This window comes from Hemitrygon akajei, chromosome 16, assembly GCF_048418815.1.
Source record: "Hemitrygon akajei chromosome 16, sHemAka1.3, whole genome shotgun sequence".
Lineage (NCBI taxonomy): Eukaryota > Metazoa > Chordata > Chondrichthyes > Myliobatiformes > Dasyatidae > Hemitrygon > Hemitrygon akajei.
Window position 1 is genome coordinate 29,322,349 of NC_133139.1, and position 13,211 is coordinate 29,335,559.

Here is a 13,211-nt window from a genome sequence, read left to right on the forward strand (position 1 = left end):
ACTGAAATCCAGGAATATTGAGACAGGGCCATTGTCCCAGTACAGGTTGTGCCTGCACTACAATGATTGGCACTGCCTATTACCAATCTGGTGGTGTAGTGGCATCAGTGCCGGACTTCGAGGCAGGTGGTCCTGAGTTCAAACCCAGCCGGGTCCCAACCTGGACGGCAGCAGTATCTGCATGGAGAAAAGACCTGGCAATCTACTTCCGTATTTTGCCATGAAAACCCTATGGACCCGACTAAATGACTGAACAACATTACCAATCACAGATCAACTGGCTTCCATGTGTATCAGAACAGTGTTTGTCCCATGTTTTAAAAATCTGTGTTCTTCTTTTTGCTTTAGGGAGAGTGTATAAGTGTTGTGCACGTGACTGCAAGCAATTGTTCTCAACCATGCACCTCCTGATGAATCATATGAGGGTACATCATAAACCCAACCGATATTTCAAGTAAGTTTATCATCAAGCCAGTTTGTATTAAACACTATATTTCTATCTAGAAGATCAGGTGTCCTGATAGAGGTGCATAAGATGATGAGAGGCTTTGATCGTGTGGATAGTCAGAGGCTTTTTTCCTGGGCTGAAATGGTTGCCACAAGAGGACACAGGTTTAAGGTGCTGGGGAGTAGGTACAGAGGAGATGTCGGGGTAAGTTTTATACTCAGAGTGGTGAGTGCGTGGAATGGGCTGTCCCGCAACGGTGGTGGAGGCAGATATGATAGGGTCTTTTAAGAGATTTTTGGAGAGGTTCATGGAGCTTAGAAAAATAGAGGGCTATGGGTAACCCAAATTATTTCTAAGGTAGGGACACGTTCGGCACAACTTTGTGGGCCGGAGGGCCTGTATCGTGCTGAAGGTTTTCTGTGTTTCTATTTAAAAGCAGAATTTGGTTTTATTTAAGCACTAAAGATGTGATGTAGTGATTATAATATGGATGCACATTGATTGGCTTTAGAAATTTGGTTCCTTCCAGTCAATGGCCCTCCAGTTTCCAATGATGAACTATTTTGCAACAGAAGTTCCCAACCTTAAGGTCACGACCCACTATGATGTTGCAAAAAAAAATTTACAACTTAGTTCAAGTTTGAAATTTTCCCCACTTGGCAGGGTACATCATTTTGTCGTCCCAAAAAATAAATATAATCCGGAATTTAGTTAAGCTTGTTCCTGTGCAGAAAATCCAGAATTTGGCCCTTTCACTTGTTCTTACAAGGGAAAAAGTTGGGAAGTCCAGTGTCCTAAAGTGTACTGAGCACCTGCAGTAAAGCAGGTTTTGACTGTGGAATCTGCCTGCTGATGCCATTGTTAATCTGGATTGGATTGCTGTGAATTTGGGATCCAGCCTCAACTAAGTGTCATGCACCCCAGGGTGCAGTTTGGTTAAGTCACTGCACATAATGTATCCATGTTGTCTCCCCCCCCCCCCCCGAAAAATGGAATTGTTTACAATTTGACTTCTCAGAAGAGTATCACAGAACATGTGCACAAAAGCACCACTTGCTCTTCACCTGGTTACAGATCTTTTCTCCTTTGTTGTGCAATTAGAACATAAGAAATAGGAGCAGGAGTAGGCCATCCGGCCCATCGAGCCTGCCCGCCATTCAATAAGATCATTGATGATCTGTCCGTAAACTCAGCTCCATCTACCTGCCTTTTCCCCATAACCCTTAATTCCCCTAGTAAGTAAAAACCTACCTAACTGTATCTTAAATATATTTAGTGAAGAAGCCTCAACTGCTTCCCTGGCCAGAGAATTCCACAGATTCACCACTCTCTGGGAAAAACAGTTTCTCCTCATTTCCATCCTAAATCCTCTCTTCTGAATCTTGAGGCAATGTCCCCTAGTTTATTATAATTAGTCCTGAACGTCATCTAGAGGTTGTTACCAGATGGCACTTAGCAATTGAGTAAAGAAGCACGACCACCTATCAGTTACTTACAATGCAATCCTAGCTTCTCTACCCCCGGCGGCTCCACAACAGTTCACACCTCCATTCATGCAAAGGTGAGACTAATGACCCTCTCATTATCTCTACAACCCTTGTGTGATTAGACCATAAGACATAGGAGCAGAATTAGGCCATCTGGCCCATCGAATCTGCTCCGCCATTCAATCATGGCTGATCCTTTTTTTCCTATCTCCTCCTCAACCCCAGCTCCTGGCCTTCTCCCCGTAACCTTTGATGCCATGTCCAATCGAGAACCTTTAAATAACTCAGTTTAAAACCGGAAGACTACCCACCGTGGATCAGAACTGAAGAAGCCTCTCGGATGAGTGGCGAAACATCTTCTGGACAGCACGGCAAGTCCAGTTGCTGTGATTTAGTACTGCCTGATAGTAACCTTCATATAGCATCTGAGAGCTGACTTATTGCGACGGAGCCTACATTTTGAGGGGTAGCAAGCCAGCCAGTATTCATGCAATACCACCTCACAAACAGCAATGAAATAAGTGACCTGCCCTGAGCAATATCGTCCTGTTGAAGCCCTCCTGAAATTAGGAGCCTTTTATGTCCAATGAGAAGCAGACAAGGCCCCTCTTTATTATCTAATCCAAAAGACAGCCCTTTTAACGTGATGGCACTCCTGTATTGCACTGAATTATCATCCTTGTCCCCTTGGAAGAGGGCTTAACCCTGCAGTCTGAAGCTTTTTAAAAAATGCAGTTTGAAGTGAAGTGTGCTTGCAATGAGAGATTAAACTTTGAAATGTTTTGCTTTACAGATGTGTGACGTGTAAAGGACGATTTCATAAACCTCAGTCTTTTTACAAACATCAGCATGTGTGCTGTAGTGAAGTGAATAACGTGGTGGAGAAGCAGTGTCCCAGCCCTTTGTCTGCAAGTGAGCCCGATGTACGGGTTAAACGAGCAGCCCCCAGTGGAGCCGGTGAAATTTCAAAGTGTCATTAGGCAGCTGGAAAAGGACGGCAATGAGGACATTGTTAGTACTGCCCCCAGTTCAAAGCCGGTCACCCTACTCCCAAGTACCTTACCAAGTCTGCACACTTCATTAAATACAATGCCATTAGTTTCTGCAACGCCACATGCATTTTCACTGCTGGAGCCATCACTCTTTGCCACACCCAGCCTAAGGTTTCCTAGCCAGGGGCATGCTGCAGTGCCTGCCCCCTTCATTCCATACATACACCCAACACCTTTTGGCCTCCCTCAAAGTGCCACGCAGCCACGTCTTGGATCGTACGTTCCTTCCGAAAGCCTGCCATTCTCCAATGCAGTCTGGAGGAAGACTACCGGTAAGGTTCATTTTAATGTTAGGTGACAGTTTATCAAAGAAAACTTCTAATTTTGTTCTCAATTCTTGGCTTTGAATTTACTTTGCTTGTGTTTTGTTTTTAAAAAAAAAATCTGAACTCAATTTATCAGAGTATTTCTTTAATTTAAAAAAAACATGTTTGCTTTTTCTCCCCCCACGTCCTAACTGCATAGTTAGACCCCCCAGCTTTTTTTGTTGGTGGTTTTGTGGGAAGGAACTGTTTATTATGAAGAATACAAGAGAAATAGAAACAACACACACAAAATGCTGGTGGAACGCAGCAGGCCAGGCAGCATCTATAAGGAGAAGCACTGTCAACGTTTCGGGCCGAGACCCTTCATCAGGACGAAGAGAAATGGATCACATTCTCTACTGGCTGGACTTAGAAGGATCCCGTTGAAACTTGAATGTTGAAAGCCTAGACAGAGTAGATGTGGAAAGGATGTTTCCCATGGTGGGGGAGTCTAGGACAAGAGGGCACAGCCTCAGGATAGAGGGGTGTCCATTTAAAACAGATGTGGAGAAATTTCTTTAGCCAGAGGATGATGAATTTGTGGAATTTGATACCACAGGTAGTTGGGTACATTTAAGGCAGAGATCCTTGTGTCTTGTGATGGAAATTTTACATTAAAAGCATGGATTGGCAGTACATACCAGGTCAGGCAGCATCTATAGAGGGTGAAATAAAATTAATATTTTTTCAGTTGGAATATTGTGTTCAGTTTTATTCACCCTGGTATAGTAAAGATGCCATTAAACTGGAAGGAGTGTCGAGTAAAGATTTGAGAATGTTGCCCATACTCAAGGGATTGAAGAGAGGCTGAGCCGGTTAGGACTTTTTCATAGGAGCATAGGAAAATGAGAAGTGAGCTTAGAGATGTTCATTTAAAAAAAATAATAATAAAATAAGGGGCATAGATAGAGTGAATGACCACAGTCCTTTTTCCCAGTATTGGAGAATCAAGAACTAGACAGCATAGGTTTAACTTGAGAGAGGAGAGATTTAATCGGAACCCGTGGGGAAACTTTTCCACCCAGATGGAATGAGCTGTTGGAGGAAGTGGTTGAGGCAGATACATTAACATTTAAAAAGTACTTAGACACGTACATGGATAGGAAAGGTTTAGACGAATATGTTCCAAACCTGGGCAAATCGAAATAGCTGAAGTGGGAATCTGGCATGGACCAGTGGGCTGGAAGGCCTTTTTCCATGCTGTATGTCCCTATTTCATTGATTTCTGCTGAACATCTGACACTTGACTGTATTCAGCATCTTCTGTTACAACATTTCAGAAGAAAATTGGATTCAAACCATTTAATTCCTGGATAAAGGTTTTTATTGATTATAATTTTGTAGTCACTTTCATGATAAAGATTTATTCAGTACATTTCATTGACTTTTATAGCTGAATTGTCATGTTAAAGTGAGTCTCCCTTTGCAATTGATCAATGTTCTTGTGTGTTACCTTGCAAAATATTAGGCTGTGTTTATCCTTGATATCTAACGTACCCTTTCTGATTTACTGACTGAGGATTGTCGTGAAATGCATTGTATTTTAAAGATGGACTTTGGGTACGTCATATGGACACTAAATGTTAAGTTAAGCACTGTTTGTTGTCTTTCTGCAGCTCAGTCAGCCAATAGCAGAATTGAATGGGAACACACCAGGGGTCGATATAACTGTATGCAGTGTCCATACTCCAGTGAGGCACGGGAAGAAATGATCCTGCACATTCAAGATCATAACAAAGTCCTCAGCAGCAGATTAGTGAATGAAAAGGGCATGTTCATAAATCCTGGTGACAACTACAGTGCATTGTCAATGCAGTTCAGTGAGTCTTTGTTAACTTAAGTTTCCCTGGACCATGGCCTGTATGTAGAAAGGCAGACACCAATTTCTCATGCTTCAGAGTTGAAAGTTCAGCAGTATGCATTATGATTATTAGTGAATTTGGGGCCCAGTGGTTTTACTTTTCCTTCCCCCCCCCCTTTTTTTTTTTTTGCAAGTATAAAGGCAGGCTTGCACAAAAGAAACTATTATTTATAGTTACCATGATGATATGATGCTCTGGTTCCAAAATCAACTGTATTTTTGTTTGTGCGGTTTTTTTTTCCCTTCTGAAGTTGACTCGTTACTGTATGATTTGCATGGTGCCCTCTGTAGCAGTTCCTTGTAGCCAGGCCCTATTATTGTAGCCATAACCCAGAAAGTCATTGGGTTGATTTTTATGGCATTTGTCTTAATAATAGCCTCACATAGTACCGGTTTGTTTCTCCCCCTTGCTTAATCAGAAGTCCACTTTTGTTTCAGTTGCCTTTGGATAGTTAAACATTTTCTTGACCAAGAACTTGTTTGCTGTAGTTTTGGAACTCATCCACAACCTAACGGCCCTTTACTAGATTAACAAACACTATACAGACCCTAGTCCAAAAATGGCTGTGCAATATCTCCAGGCTGTCAGACTTGCTATTTGCACTCCTGTTATGATGTGAACTGTCAAACTAAAGTATTTCCTGCAAGTTCCTTCAGAGTTGTGCTAATTTAATACTGGAAGGTACTAGTATCACCGTTAATAAAACGAATTGCCAATAAATAACTACAGTGTGAAGCCTCTCTTAGGAGAGTTTCATACTTCCAGTATAGAATTTCCATTGTTTTTGTGACTGAGTGTTTTAATGCTATTTTTGGCTGTTTCATATACAAGTTTGGCACCAAATATTGTCAAAAGTTTTCTCTTTGATGTTTTCTTAAAAACTTTCAAAACAGATGATGTGATGTATGTCCCAGCACTATAAATCTTTTCCTTCAATTGCATACAGTTTCTGGGTACTTTGTATTTTACTGCTTAAACACTGTGATACTGTTTGGGTGTGGGACAAAGAGTGTAAAAGTTGAAAGACCTTGGTTCAGTTTTCTTCACTAGTAATGGACGGACAGGATAATAATTTCCCAGGTCGCTGTGCCAAGGCACTGTAGGATGCTACTGTTCACATCAAGGTGGTTCACTTGATGGTAAGTGTAAAATGACCCATTTTGCAGTTTTGAGATCTCTATTAGTGGGTCACATCCACCACACTCTTTTGTGTTGGTGATCACCATGGAGTGGGGCAAGACACAAGATCAAAACTGCTAATTCTACTTAGTTGGCCCCAAGTATATTGGGTGTTGAAGAGCTCTACCAGTGTGACTGTTGAAGTGGGATTATGCTCAAGACATCACCAAGGTGGTGAGATATCTTTTCTTTTGGCCAGGACAGGACTGTTATAATTTGCCATCATTAGATCTTCAAAGGTATCCTTTCTTATTGTTTGGATCTTTTGGGTTAGCAATGGAACCAGTTATTTAACTGGAGTGGTATTCCTTGATCTTTGCATAACGCTGAGATAGTTATTGACTAGTCTATCCATCCAGGCTAGAGACAGATGAAGGGTGTCAACCCAGAAAGTTGACTGTCCATTTCCTCCTGTAGATGCTGCCTGACCTACTGAGTTCCTCCAGCTTTTTGTGCACTTATCTATCCAGGCCTTTCTTTCTTCAGGCATATTTTTTACAACCCACCTAAGTTTTGGCAAAAAAGCTGAGTGTTAATTTGTCAGAAGCACGATTTTTTGTCTTGATTGAAAAAAATGGAGTGAAAGGAAAATGACTCCTTTTTGTCAATGGCTGAAGTTTATCCTCTTGGTATCAGATAGTCCTTCCCAACTGGGACAATGTTGTTAGATTTCTTCCTCTGGGACTAGATTAATGAAACCTTTCATTGAAAGGTGGAAATTAATTTGCAAAGATCAGGATCAGTGACAGGGTGTACTTTGAAGTTTAATCATATTGCAGATTAAGTAATATAACAGATTTCTTGTTTTTATCCAATTATGAAATTTCATTTCCCAAAGATAACGGGATTTGAATTGAGTCGCTTGCTAGAAATATAGTGGCCAAGCCCATCACTGGCGTTTATCTTTGGATTGTTTCTATCTGTTCACGTTTGGTGTTGGATTATGTCCTTCTACAGAATGAACTAAATTATAATGGTAGCTTAGCTTTTATTGTATCCTACACAGTGAGCTGAAAATTTTAAATAAAGCTACAAATTAGCTGAATGCCACTGACCAGCGTTAGCCGGCTTATCCTACTTCAACCGATTGCTGTTTTAATGTTAGTCAGAGATCTAATTTGAAACTCACAGGATTTCAGATGGATTAGAGTTAAGAAGCTACCTTATGTTTCCAGCTTCATGTGTTTCCTTTTCTTTTAGATGCAATATATTAAGTTTCGCTTCGACAAAGCACGCAAAGAATGGTGGGGGAATTCGATAGGTCAGGCAGGATCTATGGAGTGGACGTTTCAGGTTGAGATCCTTCATTCAGCATCTGCGGGATCCTTGTTTTTATAAGTTTCACTTAGAATTTTTTAATGTAGTTTTGGATAACTGAAGAGTCAAATATAAAGATTTCATCCTAGCTGCAAAACCTACAATACTGACTGCAATTTAGAAATGTACAATGAACAGATCTTGACAGCTGTCTTATTAATTGAATGTTGAGACTGTGAAGAGGAGAAACGTGTATTTTGTGGGGGGGGTTTTAAAGAGAAAAACAACCAAGGCTTCTAACACAACATTGATTTATACCATTCTTGTCCACAAAACAAATATATGAACTAATCCCATCTCCAGTGCACCCACATGGTTGATAAAATAAACTTCATAACAGGTATTTGCAAATTATTTTTTTAAATCCAGATTTTTATATCTATAGAGATTAATTTAATATTTTGTGCATGCAGAATTTAATACCAGAAGAATGATTTTGTAGAACGTATGTGGTTTAGTTTGCAATTTTTAGCTTGATATATCTTAAGAGTTGCATGTTGTACAAGATTATCAAGATTTGTGGACTAACATGCATAAATTGCTTTGAATTCCTAAGAATTTTAGCTTTACACGGAAACCTTTATAATATGCTTTGTTATCCTGCTATTTCGGGCATATTACAATAATTGCTTTTCAAGTGATTTTTGAAAGGGGATGGGTTGGCAATGGCCTCATCTCCAAAAGGCATTTAACACTTCGTTATGTACTTCTCTGATTATTTCATTGGCGTTTAAGTTAGACTCTTACATTTGTGCTTTATTTGTTCTGTTTACTTCTGTTTTGGATTGTGATCAATTTATAAATAATCTCAGCTGCTGTGTTTTAGATTGGGAAAGGAGGTCATTCTGTCTATGCGGACCCCTAAGGGAGCACACCAATCACACTCCTTACACCCCCCCCCCCACTTATTCCACTGCACCCCATCCCCCCCCCAACTCTTTTCCCCAATTACCCACACCAGAGGATAGTTTGCAAGGCCAAATAACCAGTGAGTTCATTTTTGGGATCTGGAAGGAAACCGGAATGCCCGGAATGTGTAGACTCCGTGTCAGTGTATCTCCTTCCCAAAGATCGCTGGATTGGAATTCAATCCATTGCCTTGTTTTTGAGGAGTGAGCGCGCGCGCGAACACACACACACAAAATTTCTGACATTAGTTCACTGTATTTTTGTCAGAGTCCCATTTGTATATTTGCCTGGGTTTCAGCCTTCAACTTCTGATCCATTTACTTTGCAACATTGATTCGCATTTTCCCCTCATTATATCTGGTGATGGGGTTGCTGTGCATCACGTTCTTCGTGATTCTCCTTCCCTTGTGGCTCTACTGTTAGCTAGAAAAGTAACTGAACCACAGAACCTCCATCCTGCCATAATGAATTTTGGACTTGCCCTTTGGATCATTTGCTCTGTATTTTACTCCTGGCCTTGCTGGGGTGCTCTTTGCTGTTATTTAATACAATGCCCAAACGCAGTTTATTTTTATTTTATCAAAATGAAGCATGGAATAGGCCCTTCTGTCCCTTCAAGCCAAGCCGCCCCAGCAGCCCCCGAATCAACTCTAGCCCAATTGTGGAACAATTTACAGTGACCAGTTAACCAACCAGCCGGCAGTTCTTTGGACTGTGGGAGGAAACCGGAGCACCCGGAGGAAACCCACACAGTCACGGGGAGAACATAGAGTCCTTACGGGCAGCAGCAGGATTTGAACCTGGATCACTGGTACTGTAAAACGTTGTGCTGACCACCATGCTTCCGTGTTTATGTGCATACCTTTTGGGTAAATTTTCTATAGTAAGAGATCCGTTTCCTTCCTTGCTGAAATTTTAGAGATTGACCTCATTTTGATTCATGGCATTTCTACAGTCACACAGTACATCTTGACCATTCTTTCACATCTTGTTAACTGCAGTACGGGGAGAGTCAGAAAACCACAAGCAGGGATTTCATGTGTGTTATTTTAACCAATGTTTACCCAGTCAGCTGCCAAAGCTGGAAATGGAACTACTTTTTTAAATGTGACAATAACAACAGTCTGAATTCCTTTTTGGCAGAAATCCAGTTATTCCAAACAAAAAGGATTTGTCCAAAGCTACTTAAATTTCGTATGTTTAGAAGTTGGGGTGGAAACCCATTTGATTTAGCTTTGTGACTTTGCATATGCCAATTAGAGAGGTATTAAGCTATTTTATGCTGTTGCAGGTTTGTTTCTAAGTTATTAATCCCTCGGTTATTAACCTTGTTGTTCTTCCTCATTCATCTGAAAGGCCCAGTGGGGTTATTGTGTTGTTCGGAATACAACAGCAGTGTTGTTTTGGAGCAATTATTTATGGGAAATGTCATCGGCTCATATAAAATCTTTACTTCTATTGCTTGGTAAAAACCAAGCTTATGCGGCGTAACTCTTTTGATATGTTTTGTTTTAAAATAATTATCTTCTGTTCGCCAGGAGAGCAATAGAGGAATATAACCAGTTGAGATTGCCAGCAGTACCTTTGCATTGTTGCTAAGCCCAGGGTTAACATTGCTGCCAGAACTCAATGTCATTGGACCCATGATCTGCCTATTTAAAGGGCACTGTGGTTCAAACCCTTGCTTTTCAGAGCTTGAGTATTGTGTGTTTAAAAGGAACGACCCAGATCTAATAGGGTATGGTATGGTATGTTTTTGCTTTTAACCTGCCTGATTTCACCCCTGAGCATAAAATTCTAGCAATGGTTTAGAAATCCCCCTCTCATTATTGAGGCTTTTTTTAAATGGACTGAATTATCTTAGAAAATAAACAATTGCTCAGCTCTTTGGCGCAATATAATTAATGAGAACACAAGCTATTTCAATGCCCTTGTTTTGAGGTAGACAAGAATGTGGAATTACAACTTCAGAGTAGAACTGTTACTTTCATATCACACCTCTATGTTCACCTGCTCTATAAACATATTTACCTGATTCAATAGCTTTGGTTTGCACAGTGCTGTGAAAAAGGCTTAAATTGATTGTTATGTGGGGACAGGGAAGTCTTAAGGGAATAAAATATTACAATGGTTTATCACATTTATGGGTGTTTCCCAAGAACATTTTTAAAATTCTGATCTAATTCTTCGCATGTTTTGGTACAATTTTTATGTTCATACTTAAAGATATATGGTGAAAGAAATACTTCTAGGATAGCATGTCTATTATTGAGATGTGTTTCTATTTACTATATATAAAATTTGCTTTGATATAATATTGTGTAGACTTGCGTTTTACTTTGTAATTTGTTTGTGTTCCACAATGTCATATCTGGCTGACACTTGTAATCCCACTTATTAGTGGATGTGTCGCTTGGTTCCCACATGCACTTATGTACAGAATTGACATTAATGTTATAAATGTAATGCTGGACACTTTTTAACCCTCCAATAAAATATTTCAAATGAATGTTGTCTGGTCACCGACTGTTCAGTATTTTTTATTCCCATCCAGGTAAGAGCAGTTTCAATACTGGGATTGTTGGAGTAATTTTTGGGGTTAGCACATACAGCAAATAACTGTAACTGACTTCAGCCACTAGCCCTCAGATTTGAATATGATTCTTGGATTATATCTAAAATGGTGAATGGGTTCCCAAGGACCGAAAGTACATGAAAGTAGTGTTCATGTATGGCATGTTTTTTTAATGCCTTTTTATTTAGGTAACTTTTTTTAGAAAATCAAATAAGTCCCTTGTTCGTCATCAGATTCCTGGACATTTGATTATTCTCTTTGACGCTGGATCATAAGACTGTTTCCTCATTTGTCCCCTCCCTTTTATGAATCGGCCTCCCTTAATCGCAGTCATGCTTGTATTGAATTTTACAGCAACCCCTTCTCCTAATCGACTGACTTCAAAATTACAACCCTCACTTTTCATATTTTCATTAATTTCTTTCATCATGGTGATCACTGGCAAAAGCAGCAATAGGATTTTGGGGCAACTAAGAGACAGACAGCAGGAGTCCAAAGCAATGGGGTCTCATTTAGGCCAAACTAGCTAAAGGGGGTTTTCCCCCTCCTTCCCAAATGAATTTTAGCAAACTTTTATGTTTGCAACGTTGTGGGAACTTTATGGTCGTTGTTGTTAATGCTAGCAGTGCATACAGATTAAATTCCCTGTCTGAGATTGGCAAGTGACTGTGGGTTCAATTCCCACCGCTGTCTGTGGGGAGTTTGTACGTTCCCCCACCCCCCCCGGCAGTTCCCTCCCACGTTCTAAAGGCGCGCGCTTTAGAAGGGTACTTGGTCACAGAGGTATAACTGGCCGGTGTGGCCTCGGTGAAGGACCTGTTGCTAGGCCGTATCCCTAAATAGAGAATAAATGTAATATAATGGGGAGGAGGATCATAAAAACGTTGTACACAATGCATCTACATCCAGGTCTATTGTAGGTGTATTTGGCAGTAACTTGTTTGTACTGAACAAGAAAATTGTGAGACCAGCTCTGGTTGAATAGTTATTTCGAACTGCTATGAGCTCGGTGTAATTAATAAATCGGAGAGAGAGTGAATGGAAGCAGGTCACTCAGCTAGCCACGTGTTGGAGATGAACAGCCTATATGCGAGGGGACAGAAGCAAGGTGTCGATTGGAATGAGAGTATGCGAAAGGACCGAAGTAACAGCCCAGAAGTGCAAAACAAGAAAAGTGAAAGGTTTTAAAAGGATTGTGAGTGGTGGTGTGGTTTCAGCACTGGACGTTCGAGGCGAATGTTTCGAGTTCGAATCTGATGGCTGCCCATCCGTGCTGGGTTGAGCGCCGAGTTAGCAACTCGGCCTTTTTTAAAAAAAAACTCTTAAAATGCTACGGAAACGGCAAAAAAAAAGCCGCCCGATGCGCCGCAAGGTGTGAAAGTGAACAACCAATGAATGTTGGGCTTCCCCACCCGATTATTTGTTCAAGTTTTGAACTAGGAACTTCTTTGAAAAGCAACACACATAAACATCTAATGACATGCCTAAATGTGAACATTTATATTGGTTTGTAATGAAATAAACCAGTAGTCATGTGGTTTGAGTTGATGAATTCCACGTTGCGACCCGAGGATGCAAATAACTTGTTTGAAAGGTAAAGTACGGCACTCTGCGTTTGGTGTCTCAAGATGTAAACCGTTACCCCGATTAATAGCAATCATATAGCGATATTTTATCGTTTGTATGACATATGAGCCGGAAGGAGCTAGAGTACGGAGGGGAGGAAAGAGAGGATACCGAGGTGAGCAGCTGAGAAAAGGGGGCTGAGATGGGGGTGCTGAAGGAGGGACACAGGTGGCAAATGTAGGGGTGCACGCACATGGCCAGTCCGTATTTGGCTAAGTTTGTGCACCACAACCTGACTTTCCAGATACATTAGACAGATCTCCTCTCCATTGGGAAAAAAAGATCTGGTGTGTAGCCATTCCACATTTAAAAAAACCAAAATATTTTCCATAAGTCAGGGAAATTCCTGAAAGAGCATCCACAATTGCAGGCACTGGCATCATTTTCTCCATTCAAATTAGATTAGCCAAGAGAAACAGAATGTTACAAAACACATATGCCTCAGGATGAG

At 40.7% G+C, this 13,211-nt stretch overlaps 1 protein-coding gene across 6 annotated transcripts in view; it reads left to right on the forward strand.

Annotated features, from left to right (window-relative positions):
* Positions 1–11,068, forward strand: part of LOC140739908 (uncharacterized) — a 35,149-nt gene extending 24,081 nt beyond the window's left edge. For 5 of the 6 annotated variants that reach the window (XR_012101768.1, XR_012101769.1, XM_073068570.1 and 2 more), the window contains 3 exons: positions 349–454; positions 2,729–3,259; positions 4,909–11,068. Coding sequence is in view for 4 of the 6 variants with exons in the window: in XM_073068570.1 (XP_072924671.1) it covers positions 349–454; positions 2,729–2,915 (293 nt within the window). In the remaining 2 variants the exon portion in view is untranslated. The remainder of the gene's footprint in view (positions 1–348; positions 455–2,728; positions 3,260–4,908) is intronic. The other variant, XM_073068569.1, reaches the window with a different exon arrangement.
* The last annotated feature ends 2,143 nt before the right edge of the window (positions 11,069–13,211 follow it).